The sequence below is a fragment of the Syngnathus scovelli genome, chromosome 13 (genome assembly GCF_024217435.2).
Source record: "Syngnathus scovelli strain Florida chromosome 13, RoL_Ssco_1.2, whole genome shotgun sequence".
Classification (NCBI taxonomy): domain Eukaryota; kingdom Metazoa; phylum Chordata; class Actinopteri; order Syngnathiformes; family Syngnathidae; genus Syngnathus; species Syngnathus scovelli.
Window position 1 is genome coordinate 12,338,450 of NC_090859.1, and position 13,831 is coordinate 12,352,280.

At 41.9% G+C, this 13,831-nt stretch overlaps 1 protein-coding gene across 15 annotated transcripts in view; it reads left to right on the top strand.

Moving 5' to 3' along the window:
• The first annotated feature begins 7,953 nt into the window (after window positions 1-7,953).
• The window catches only part of ank1b (ankyrin 1, erythrocytic b), a 28,507-nt gene continuing 22,629 nt past the window's right edge, over window positions 7,954-13,831 (top strand). For 8 of the 15 annotated variants that reach the window (XM_068652841.1, XM_068652842.1, XM_068652845.1 and 5 more), the window contains exon 1: window positions 7,954-8,342. In XM_068652841.1, the coding sequence (XP_068508942.1) occupies window positions 8,217-8,342 (126 nt within the window). In that variant the 5' untranslated portion in view covers window positions 7,954-8,216. The remainder of the gene's footprint in view (window positions 8,343-13,831) is intronic. The other 7 variants (XM_068652846.1, XM_068652847.1, XM_068652844.1 and 4 more) reach the window with 1 other exon arrangement.

The following is a 13,831-nucleotide window of genomic DNA, read 5'->3' on the forward strand; positions in this document are numbered from 1 at the left end:
GTCCTTGAACATGCCGGACTTTTAGATGTTGGGTCTCCTCAGAGGGTCACAGACGGTGTGGTGTGATGAGTGGGTCTGGGTGGGGTCCTGCAACAAGAGCCACTGAGCCGGTCGGAGCGAGTTCAAGGCTCCAACGCGGTGCAGAAAGGTGCTGAAATGACTACAAGCCAATGTGATCAGCCAAATCTGGCCCATCAATTAGCTTGAAAGTTCTCAAGTCCCAAAACAGTGTTGTAATGCAGATGCTTGTTTGTCGTATGGTGGATACAAGGACAGCGTGACCTCGCGGAGAGCTGACGCGTGGCTGACTAGCACATCGACACTGTTGCCATGTTGCAAATGAGCTGACTAAGCAGAAACATGGACATCAAGATACCTACAGCGCTCAAACTGTTGACATTCGATTATTTTCTTGCCTTGACAGCGGTCCAATTCGATTTATTTCATTTTCTTTTAGGTCATCTCAATGCAAAGCCTTATTATCCAATATAGAATTTCCCGTCACATAAATTTGATTAGGCTAGGAATCATTTTGGGCTTGATTCAATATAAAAGATGAATCACGACACTGTTGTCAAGCCGTCTGCTAGTCTGCCTGCCTCGCAATCACCGTGGGTCGTCTTCTCTTGTTCACAGCCATAACATTATTGCCACTTCGACCTCGACAACAAATCGATCTTCCACACGCAGGATCATTTACCTTCAGGTAGCCGCCGCACTTGTCAGTGAAGCAGCCTTCACGGGACGGCAACATGTGCCACATTTAAACCTGCAGCTGTCAATTTGTCATCAAAATGTTATTTTTTTTTCAAGGGAGGTGTGAGTGGCATTTCTGTGGTTCAGGGTTTGACATTTTTCCTCCATTAGTTTGGGATAAACAAGTCAGTAGCCTGCTACATCATTGCTGCAAATTTTCTTTTTTTTTTTAGGCCTAATTTCCTAGAATTTATTTATTTATTTATTTATTTATTTATTTATTTATTTATTTATTTATTTATTTATTTATATTAATATTTATTCGTATATCATTTAATCGATTTATTTTAATTTTTCTACAATATTTTGCCCTTTATTCTAGGACGTCCACATTGATCCTGAGTGTCCCGGGATGGATGAAAAACAGAATAGCAGAGCGGTGCAAAGGTTATCTCAAGATATGTCGAGGTAAGCAAGGTGTGACGGGATGTGTGGGATGAAGTTACCGTGTGTGCTTGTGCGGGACGGTGATGCCGTCCGTGTACAGTGGCAAGGAACAAATGAGCAACAAGGGTGGGTAGGGGAGGGAGGAGGGTGGGGGGGTGCATAGGTGAGAAGAAAGGGAGGGGTTGGACTGCAGTTTATCTGCAATGCATCACTAGCCCTCTCGCTCGGTCTCTCTCTCTCTCGGGTGCAGATCTTTTCGACACACACTCTGACTCACATCTTATTATTTTACAGGCAGCATCACTAATATTAGTTAAAGCTGATTTTCTCCACCGGCCAATTAGATGTTTGGGGCCATGAGGTGGTTACTTAAAAAAAATGGCCGTGGAACCATGTGATTTCTCACAGCCAATCAGCAAAAAGATCATATCAATCGATAAATAAAGCTTCAAGCACCCCAAAATAATCTAATCTCACCCTGAGGAGGAAGTCACTGATTAGGAAAAGGTGAGCAGATTAAAATGTATCAATAAATTGGAGACCTTATTACTCTTTTGGTGTCATACTGTTTATTTATAAGGATGCAACCAACGTTTATTTTGTAACATAGTTTTATCAGAAAGAACAATTGACCCAAAAATGCAATATTTATAAAGTAGAGCCATGTTTTGGCAATATTAGTCCTTCATCCATCAATATAGTCATCTCCTGTGCTGGAATGCATTTCACTTTCATCACTCGGATTGTGTCAGAGTCAAACGAAAAACTCAATTTCCAGTCTTCCGATATCCCAGAGTGTGGCCTCTTGTTGAAATCTGCAGAGTCACTCATCACCCTCCTTTTCTGCAACCCTCCCCTCTCCCTCCCTCTTTGCACGTCTCCACCGACACACACACACACCATCACCGCCCGTCACACTTTAAATATTTTGTAGGTTCTTTTTAGGAGTCAGCGGGTGTACTTCATTGAACTCACTGCTTTGCAGTATTATCACATTGAATTATGTATGGCTGGCAATTGCTCACCCTTGTGTTGGGACGATCACATGACTCTCTGGACTCTGATTTTTGGATCAAGTATCATAGAGTCACGACTGAAATGAATGGCTTGAAATCCAATGCCGTTGCTAACTGGAATCGTTGAGCATTCTGCAGCAGAATATACGACCTTGGCTACCCAGAAAAAAAAGTCGATTTATTTATTTAGTGAATAGAACTAAGAAATTGGCTTCCATCTGCAGTTTGAGAAAAAAAAATTGTGTCTGAATATGAGCGAGGGATAACATATTGCAAAGTACATGGGTGCTACAACAGAACCCTGAGGTACTCCCTTTGTGAAATCGTCTATCATTCTATTTCCTTATAGCAACTCTCCTATTCGGGTGAGCCAAAATCTCAGAAAAAAATCTCAGCAACGCTCATAGATGATGAAAATTTTTGCTAGCTTAGTCGCAAACAAAACGGCAGGCATAAGGCAATCTCTTGAGTCTCCCACTCAAATTTGCTTTGCATTATTAAACATCGTCTTGGGTTATGTCGAGACAGCGTCTTTTCCACCGATTATCATCTCAGCTCCCAATTACCTCTTGTCTACATGTCACGTTAGTCTGTTTTGAACTTTAAGTTCACTTACATTATTTGTATGATGTCATTTTTGTGTGTGTATATATACACTTGCAGGTGTACCTAATATTGTATCCAGTGAGCCCACATGGCCTCGAGGTTTAGTCGCATTGCAAACGTCTCTGGGGTAAGTCAGTGAGCTGCAGCTGAATGGGAGAGGAAGGTGGAGTTGTGGTGCAGAGGCTGAGCTGCAGAATCCTGATACAGCTCAACCACAGTTTGTGCGAGCTATCTATTCTACTCTCATTACGTAAATGTGCCTGCTGCGGCAGAAGAAGTAATTGAAAGTTGGTTTGCAGAACACACACTTTTTGGGATTAAATATTTAATTCAATCAAAAAAAATCATTTTTTTATTGCATTTTTGAATGACCAAGCAATCATAATTAATTTGTAAGTGATCCACTCGTAAACCTAGATCATTATACACTACAATGTGGTTAGTCGGAGAACGCCGTCGGCCATGTGCACCATGTGGCGTCCGTTTCGATCGCTCACTTTGATAGGAAGTGATTGCTGAGCGTTGCCCGAGGTAAATTTCTTTACACGCCATAATTGGTTCACTAACAGCACCCAATGTTAAGTCCGTGGAGTCGATCGTCCTGCTAATGAGATTGTCTTGAGACACTTCCCTCAAAGGCCATGAGTTCCCGGGAAACCACAATAATAGATTTTTCGGAAAACAATTAGGGTTTAATAGAGTGATGTCATTTAATATATACACATATATATTTACTGCATGAGTTTGAAATATATTTAAAACTCTCTGCCCGCTGGGTACAGGTTTTTTCTGCAAGGAAGCAGATGTTGCTGCTTGAAAGACCGACAATCAGCTTGCTTAGCAAATCAGCAATGTGTCTTGTCATTGGTTTTTCTTTTTTTTTTTTTTAAATGCTACCTGCCCACATTTCCCTGAGGACTTCCCCCCTTGCCGTTGCATCTGACGCTACATTATGCACAGAGATTGTTTGCTGCATTCGACTCACTCAAGCGATGCAGTTTCATAAAAAATAGAAGCGAGAAAACCAGTTGGGTTTTCCCCCATGACTCATAGGAGTGTTATCTGAGCTTGGTGACTCAGTTTTTGCTCTATTTGTGACGATCCCTTTGTATGGTACAAGGTCTCCTGGTGTGCATTTCAATTGCTAGTTTAATGCTAATTTATGCCGCTATGCTATCTTTCGGCAACTGTGCTTTGCCTCCGGGGTGGAAACGTCTTTGGGCACCACTTTTCTTAATTTTTGCACAAACTTTATCTGTGAAGCAAAACTTTTTCACCTGAATCAAACTGTTTGTTACATGTTGTCTGCCATCTAGTGGAGAAGGGTGCAATTACAACAATTTTTCTGATTTTCAAGAATGAATCAAGGAGCATCTGTACATTTTTTTTTGATTTTTGAATTATCATAGAATGCCAGATGTAAATACTTAAAGGGGGGCATGTATGGAGTCGTAGAGTCTCCACCCCTTTTATAAATGATGCTGGATAGCCAGTCAGACTAGCATATCACAGCTGAGTAAGCTGTTTCTTTGATTTCGTCATTGTGCGCGCGCTCACACAGTTGTGCAAAGGTGAGTGGGCCAATGGCAATGCTTCTTCTTGCATATTTCATGAGGCTGCGGAAAACTGCAGTACAGTAGTTAAGTGCGAGCGGGAAGTGCAACTGTCGCATTGAGAGGACGCAATAAGACAAATGTTAGCAAAATGACATTATTGGGAATTAATTTAGAATGGGTTTTAATTTTTTATTGCCCGATAATTTATTCCCACCGCTTGTGCGCTGATCTTTTGCCGTTATTGCCTTGGAATATTTTTTTTTTTTGTGCATTGGTTACGCAATGTACCCCAAAAATTAAGACTGAGTGCTTTAATATGTCAATTAATAAAATGCTAGCCTGCATTGACTCAACATTTTGTGAAGAACAAAAGTAAAAAGTTAACAGAAAAAACTATCCTACCCAAATGAAGTACATGAAAAATCAACTAAATACTTTTTGCCATTGTCCATTTAAATTTAAAGACAGATTATCACGTTGGTTTCCTTTTATTTTTCAATTAACATTCAGCCCACACACACATACGCACACGCATGCGGCTACGAATAGGACCACACAACACAGGTCTATTTCCGCTTGCGTCCCCTTCAGTGACGTCCCAACAACCTCTGCGTGCTCTCTTCTCGTCCGGCTGAGTCGAGCCAACGCCCAATTGCTGCAGTGCAGCTCGCTCCTCTCCCACAAAATCAAAATGACCCCCTCCCTCCTTCTCGTCTCCTCTGCCTGAGCATCCTTGCCTCTCTTGATCCCTCTATTCCTGATGCAGCCATTTATGAATTTAGGAATATTAAAAGTAAACAAAACAAAACAAAAAGAGAGTGTAGAGTAAACTTCGATTGAGATACCTGTCATAAAAATTTACAAACGTATATAGGTAACAATGTACAGAAGCAAGTTGCGAGTCTGTGGGTGTACCTCTTGTGGTACTAGGGCTCCCTCTTGTGGTACACTAAAGAATCACAGAATCCTCTAAATTTTTCAAATACCATAAAAATGCTCAAATTGTACCTAATGTTAGAGTCGTTGAATACGAAACATGAAAAAGCAAAAGACAGGTGCCTGTTTCCTTCTCGTGATGACCTTTGAACTTTATCCCATTGAATTTTTAGGAGCACACACTGCAGAGCAAATCCACTTACGGGAATGAAAGTCGGGTAAAAACGGGCCTAGTCGATGGACATTGATCGAGAGCGGCACAAGATTTGTCCTCAAGTGCTCCGGGTCTGTTCACTCTCTAGATTAGCAAAGTCAGCAGATTTCTTTGTGGACTGCAAAGTGCCAAAAATGGAAAATAATGAAATATAAGGTTGTTTTGCTATTAGCTGATAGAAGAAGTTCACGTGTGCTGTTCATCAGCGTGGTTTGCACTACTCTGCACGATTATGCCATCTTGGCTTCCACGCGTTGATGCTGAGATGATTTCTGGACGAGCGCCAGGCCTTGTTTTTGCCCTGCAGCTCTTGAATTCTCACAAGAGTGTGTCTGGCATGGCTCAATGGGTCTTAATGGAGGGGTGGGCGTGCAAAGCCTGAGAATGATAAAGGGTCGCTAGACTTGTTGATTTTTTTTTTTTTTTTTTTTGCAAGGCGATGGATGAGCTGCAAATCAAATGGTTTTTTTTTTGTGAGTCATTCCAGCAGACAGTTCGCAATGAGAATGTGTTGGAAAAGTGGGGTGTTATTTTGTCAATGCAACACTGCCAGATGTCTCAGGAATGCAAAGTCATAGCACATGTGAAATTTGAAATCAAATAATCATCACGTTCACATATATGGACAATTTAGAGTTGCCTAACAGTTTTTTTTTAGAATTTTTTCCTCAACTGAACGTTTTAACAATGAAGTGAAGTAATTCAAAATTCCATGCGTCAAATTTTACTGCAGGGCTTGGCTTATTATGGATGAATTTAAAGAAGCGGCTCCTACTAAATATTTTATTCTGGTTCATTTACTGAAACGTTAGTGACATCTAAAGTTGTACCTGTGGAAGTGCAGCAGTAGAAAAATAAATAAATAAAATATATAAATATATATTTGCCTGTGTTGGATTTAGTCCCAAAAAGCAAGCGACTCTGCTTGAACGATAGTGTGGTCACATCTCCGATATCAAACAATTGGCATCTAAAAATAGCCACAATATTGAACCAAAGATAGAAGCGCAGAAAGAAAGAAAAAATTAAAAAATAAAAGTTGAGGAATAATGCGCATAATGGCAATTGAAGCACTTTTATTTACAATAAGTGTCACTGAGTCATTAGCTGATTCATATTAATATTCATACACTAGAAAGGGGTTTGGCTGGACGGATCAATTGATGGACATACGGACAGACAGATGGACGCTTTGAATTGCAGTAATCTCAAAACGCCACTAAAGGGTGCTCACATAAAGCTTGACATGGGGATGTTGCAAGGTAGATCAAAAACTTTTAATATACTATCTATGACCTTTAGTGGAGTCATAAGATAGGCTGCACCATCTAATATCTACCCCGCCCCCCCCTCCACACACACACAAAAAGCTTTAAAAAAATGATGCCAGAGATATGTTTATCTTTATTTATTTGGATTTTACTGTGATGTTGCACGTAACCATGACTTGCGGATCTGCTGCGGTTTGCAGGAAAAAACAAACTAATATATGCATGTCCTTGAAAATCCTCCAGAGTCCACTAAAATATCCCTGAGGCTAAAAGGAAATAATTAAAGCGCCTTCATGTTGATCATAAATGAATTAACGTCCTCCTTAACATTAGAAGAGAGGCAGATGCAAAACAACTTTAACAAGACGTCTAGTTTTATTTTATTTTGAACGCAATCCCAAGTAGTTTAAGGGTGTGCACACTTGTTCATTTTTATTTCCCCTTTTGAATTTTTTTTCATGCAGTATAGTCCATGCCCGGTAAGGCACCATCAATTGGACTAAAAATGAATCGAGCTGTCATCGGAATTATTAATCGTCGATTTTTTTTTTTTTTTTCCAGGGCCGTTTTTAAATTGTTTCCGCCTGCTTAAGTGGATTAGATGGAACTAACATTGTTTCTAATTAATATTTAGTATCTGTCCCTGGTTTTGTCACACGCTCTCTCCTGCTTTGACAGTGTGAGCTGCACTTTGTTATGCAACGGTGTGAAGAAAGATGATGTTGCACGGGAAGGGGGTGGGGGGGGGGGGGGGGGGGGGAGATGAGGTAGGGAGAGAGGCTCCATTCCTTTTTCCTATTTCTCCCTGCAGGTGTAGAAAGGGAGGGGGGTGATATTTACTGACCAAAAGATGATTGCTGTTTTAATTATTTTGCAAGCATCTGTTTTACTATTTTTACCCTCCTTGAGGGGAGGGTGGCATGGAAAATCCACAGCCAGGAGATGGGGGTGGGGTTGGGGGTGGCATGAAAGCATTCTGCAGCATTCTTTGTACCTGGAATAAGCGACTCTGTCGGATGACAAAAAGCGCCATGCGGAACAAAATTGTCAAATGGGGATGCTGGGCGGATTAAAACAAACAAGAGGGAGATTCACGGCAGGATTTCCACTCGCTTGCAAACGCGGCACTGCGTGACTGGTCTCCGGGAGCAACGTGGGGAGAGAGAGAGAGGGAGGGGAGATGGGGAGAGGGTGAGGAAGGGTGGGGGGGGGACAATTCAGCGCAGTGCGAGCGACTGAGTGGCCGCATCAGCACCACTAGCTGTAGCATCTTGAAGCTGACGTGTGGCTTGTGGCTGCCGGAGCATCTCCATCGGTTGTACATAGGAGGGGCTGGCGGGGAGGTGTGACAGCACACGCATGCCGCGGTGGAAAGCCGAGGGGAGCTAGTCGGGGGGCTCGACGGGGGGCTCGGGGGACAAGAGGGAACGGGGACGACTGGTAGCAGCAGAAGCAGTGTAGCAGCAGCGGCACCATGGCGCAAGCCGCCAAGCAGCTCCGCAAGACCAAGGACCTCGCCGAGGCCGCCGCCCAGGAGCAGCGGGAGAAGGAGGAGGACAAGATCAAAAAGAGGAATCGATCCAGGGATCGCAGGCGCAAGGTAGGAGATGATACCGTCTCCTCGTCGTCATCCGTCACTCTTGAGTGGTCGCGAGCATAATTTACTCGCTCGGTTCGAGGGCCTCAGCTGGCGTGTGTTTGATTGTTCTCATCAGTGGAGGTGTGGCCCGGGTACATTTGGATTTCATCTTCTCGCAGTCATGTCTCAAGAAGATGCCACTGTAGTTTCTTGCCCCTCCATGCATTTTTTTTGCTTCATTTCATTCTCCCCTTATGACTGATGCTTGAATGAGGTGAATGCAAAATGGAGGGAAAGGTGATCATCAATTCAGTGACATGCTCTCGGTTTAAGTCTCCAATTAAATGATCATTTATATTTAAAATCTTCACCCCCGCTTCCCACATGCTGGGTTTGCCTTTTCGCTGCACATTTTATGAGCTTGCCTGTGCACTCAACCTTGGCAGCCCCAAAATGATTCATGAGAATGAATATTGCATGGTTTAATCTGTTTCATATATTGCCAGTTGGATTTCAAGACAAACTTGAAGAAAAAAAATCTATTTGCTATGTCAGAAGATATGACAAGGATAGTGTTTTTATTTTTATTTTATTTTTATAAGAATATTCCCACACAGTTGATGTTACTGTAGTACCGGAATTAGTTCATTAGCCTGTGTCAATCGGTTTCATGGAACCGATTGTGTTAGCGTTTTGATGCTAGCTTTGACAGAACTCGATCTTTCACCCACTATATTCTTTTGATGGCAAATTATCACGTGTGTGTGTGTGCGTGTTAAAGAAAGTGGTTGGGGATGTTGTGTAATCTCTTTTAAAATTTTAGAACATCTTGTGTGTCATAAATAGGAGAGAAAGCTTTCATGCTGCAATGCCTCCTCTGAATTTTAGTCCTGCTCCTTCCCCACCCTTTTTTTGCTGCTTTGCCTTGTGGATTTTTTTTTTCTCCGGCTTTTTTTGCAACTTATTGAGAACAAAGAAGTTTGTGAAAGCGATGTTTCAGCTGTCAATACCAAATGTTTACAAGTGCTTAATGTGAGAGGGCTCGCCATTTCCTGAGGGCAAAACAGTAACCTGTGTGGAACAAAGCAATTTATTCTCCATACTTTGTCAAGCTTGTAAAGTATCGAAAGGTTGAGTCCATTTTGGTCGTTAGCGGAACAGGAAAGCGTGTTTAGAATCTGGGATGTTGGCCAGACAAAATCTTGTTGAGTCTAAATAGAAAAATCTAAAATACGTTTTAGGCATGTCAAGCATCAGAAATTTGTTTAAAATATTTTTGTTTTCCAACACACTCATTTGTAATTTTATTGTATTCTAGGTTAATTGTTTTTTTTTTTCTTAAAAAAAGACAGATAGTAAAACAGCAGGCATCAGGAGGTCGTAAGGGTATTAATTAAGTGGAATTAACGTTTTTGTAAATCAATTGGGTCAGCCTGCTAGCACACACACCCCCAGTACATCACTTTTCATTAGAAGTGCCGAGTCTTTGCTAGTTTTTTACCGTTTGATTACAAAATTCTATTTATCTTGTGTAACCCATTTATGGATTTCTGAAAAACTAACTTTTCTGATTACCTTTGAAAGTTACTGTTATGGTTAGTAAATGCAGACAAATCTGCCTAGCACAAAATCTTTTTTTATTTTGGCGTGAGAGCCTTTATAGGAAAGGGAGGGCAGGAAGGAGCCAAGGTCGAACAGAACTGAGCGGCACTCAGCGTGGCCCAAAGCGCCAGTGGGCTATATTTGCCTGCCAGCCTAGGATTACACCGCACCTTTAATGACGCGCTAGCACCTCTGTGTCACTGTATCTAACGCTAACTGATGTGATGCTAGCAAAGTTGTGTGATTGCTGAATGCTTCTCGCATCCTATTCGAGATTAACCAACACCAATTTTCATCTGGAAATCCATCTTACATCTCGTTGAGCTTGTGTCACAGAACAAATGTAGTCTTGATCATTTTTAATGACTTTTTAATGACTTAAGCAAACATGCTATTAGGCTAACCATTCCGCGTTCATTCATTGTTATCGGAGTAATCGGTAAAAATACTCCATTATGTGACTGAATGTATGAATAAAATCTATTAAATATTAACGAAGCTCTTGGAGGCAGATATGTTAATGTGAGAAGGGGAAAATATCTTTCTTAACCATGACGCAGAGGTTTCAAATCAATACGCAGCTTCAACACACATTTGTATTAGCGAGAAGCTAATGGCGTTGCTTTCAGCAGCATCATTTCGATCGGGGAAAACGAGATTCTTTAGCTAGTCGTCGGGATCTCACGTGGCTTGCCTGCTCTCTCTAATCAGAACATCCGTCACTATTGTAAGCAAGGCCAAGCTGCGACACAGAAGGGGGGGTGGGGGGGACGTAAATCTTGTGGTAAAGTTCATTATAAGCCCCTGTGGGTCAGGTGACAGGCAGCCTGAGGTGACTGACGTAACCATGGAAACTACAGGATGACACTGCACATTGCCGGATGAGGAGACGGATGAGGGCATGCCTTGATGGTGATGAGCTGTCGAAATGTCTTCCTGGTTATACAAACGGACGTGAAATGTTGGCAGCGGTGGGGATTAGCTTGTTGCTCGAGCTACGCGCTACAAATTTATTCGCAGCCTAGTCCAAAACGTTCAAAGAAAACTTTCATCTAACTTACATAAATGGCCTACATACAGTAGATAGCCAGTGCTAATGATTCATTGTGGGTCATTAACAAAATCAAGATGAGTAATTCCGTTAATTCCAAAGTATCAGTGTAAAGGAGACGGAAAGCGATAGCGACTGGCACGATGCCATACACACTGATAGACACACACGGTGAACACACACATTTCCAAGTGGAGCTGGGTATTATGTCATGGAATTAGCAGTGATCAAGGTCTATGAGGATCACGTGGCCTTCAGAAGTCCACTAATGCATTCAAACAGAAGCTCGCCATAACGCCGGCGGCTTATGATCGCAAAGATTTCATGAAGGCAATGTGATGACTGTTGATTTGATTTTTATTAGTTTGATCCTTGGCATGTCTGGTGAAATCTTTTTGAATGTAATTCAGGTCTTTTTTATTGAAGACAAGTCCAGATTTTTTATCCAACGTTTGATCGTAGAGAACTGTGACGTCTGTCGCCTAGTGGCGATCGGCGATAATACAACTTAACATTATTCGAGTTGAAAAATGTAAGCGTCCTCAATGAACTGTAAGTTTTTTGGCAAGTATCACTTATCGCCACCGTAGAGGCATAACACAGGGACGCTTTAATTCAGAGCTGTCGAGCGTTATTGATTGGTTATTGAATGATGGGCCCATTTCATCTGTCGCCTGGCTGCTATCCCGATGACACATTACCTTCTTTCTCATTAAGAGGACACATAAAAAGCCCGTCCACGTCTGTCCCAGTGAATAGCAACAAGAAGTAGCTCCTATACTCCATTCCCGATGTGGAAAATGAAAATATCAAAACAGAACATCGGCAATTACCGGCTGCCATTGTTTCGGTGATGTCACTTCGCCATGTTTGCATTAAAAGTCTACACACCCCTGTTCAAATGACAGCTAAGACAATACCTAAAAAATACATTGAAAAGTTTTATTTTTACACTCTGGCTATCTCTCAAGTGAACCAAGTACAAACATCAGGGCGGCCATTTTCTCAGTAAACAATCGGGGTCAGGTCCATCGAAAGCATCCATTATTACTCCAACCACAGAGGCGCGAGGGCTGAGTACTCCAATAAATGTAGCCATGTTTTACTGGAACAGCTTGTTTGTAATAAACTATCATGAGAGCTGCATTAAAACAACATGGAATTAGCACAGTCCGGATGGAAATAAATCAAGGCTTCCATACCAGAGAGACAAAGCACACAGAAGGAGAAATGGGGCACATTGACCAGTCCATTAAAACCTTTTAAGAGCTCATGTAGTCAAAGAAGGTATTTGACCAAGTCAAGCCATTGTGGTTGCGGTTGATTGCTTGTTAATAAAAACAATCGGGTTGTTTTGACTGACCATAAGAAAAAGATGGTGAGGTTTAATAGTTGGGCGTGTCTCAATGCTTGGCTGTAATTTCATATCCCCCCCTTCGAATGAATGTCGATGCCATTTGAATGTGTTTTTTTTTTTTTTTTTTGGGCTCTATTTCCACAAGCTGTGTCCCAGTTTCAAAGTGCAAGCCGGTAGGCATGGTAGCAGAGCGACAGGAGCGTACGTGTCTCCACGGCCTAATCGCATGCTAGCTTAGCTGCATTATCAGCACTTCTCTAAGCCCAAGGAGGCTGTGGAGGCCACATCCCAAAGGACACAGCTCCTCTATTACCCGACAAACATGACAGGAGTGTCGGAAACGTACAAAACGATAAAATGAATTTTCTTACGCCATTTTTTTTTCCGTTTACCTTCATCTGAAAATGAATTGTTCTACTTTACATTGACTCCTACTCTTTTTAGACTTCAGGTCATTTGTTTACCCTTCATCCTTGTTCATTGTAACCCCATCATAACTTTTTTTTTTTTTTTGAGATTTTACGTGGAAGGATTTCCATTCCACAAGGAAGCCAAGTGATGTCATTCTGCCTGTTTTATTCTCCTTCGTGCGGAGCGTATCCCGCTGTGATGAGCATATGTCATCGCTTGTTGACAGCAGGGCAAATTGTAATGCTGCATGTTTGTTTATATCTCAACAGAAAGGAATTTTTAAAAATATCGTGGGAAGCCTAGCTCGGAGGACTTGTGTGTCTGTCTTGCAATTCCGGATGTGTCATCAACTATTTCCACCATCTCAGACCTGATGGGCGGAGCTTCATTGACATGCACTTGTGTAACTTTGCCCCCCCTCATGTGCCCTCTCGTCCATATCCCCTTCCTGTCTTCTTCTTTCTTCCTTTCTATCCATCACTCCTTCTGCTGACTGCTCACTCCTGCCATCGGGATTGTATGTTATCGTTATGGCAGGCACGTGGTGCTGAGTGGTTCACATTAGCTACGCGTACTTGACCTTTACCTCTTCTGTATGCTTTCTAGCTGCAGGTATATGGATTTAGATTTTAGTAATTGGGCTCATAATTGTGTCTTTAAAAAAAAAAAAAAAAATGTCAACATGGAGTGATGATGTCATCAGCAGACGCCCTGAGGTTCAGGTTCTACCCAGCATGCCTTGGAGGTTGCATTTCTGCAGTGCTCATGAATATTGAAAGGTTACGAGGAGAGCGTGAGAGGGCAAGCTGGCTGAGGGAAAGAGAGAGAGAGAGAGAGAGAGAAAAATATGGACATGATGTGTGGCTGAGTGACTCCGCATCCATGCTGGCTCGCCCTGCGGATTAATCGAAAAGCAATGGGACAATGCTGAGGAATGACGGGGCAAATCCACCCAAAAAGATGTCTTGACTGCATATTTGCTAGACCATTAAAAAAAAAAAAAAGTCTGTCTTTAAAATTCAAAATGGAAGCTAATGAATTATGCAGTTAAAAGAAACAAGTATGTTTAATCTCAGCAAAATCAAAAGA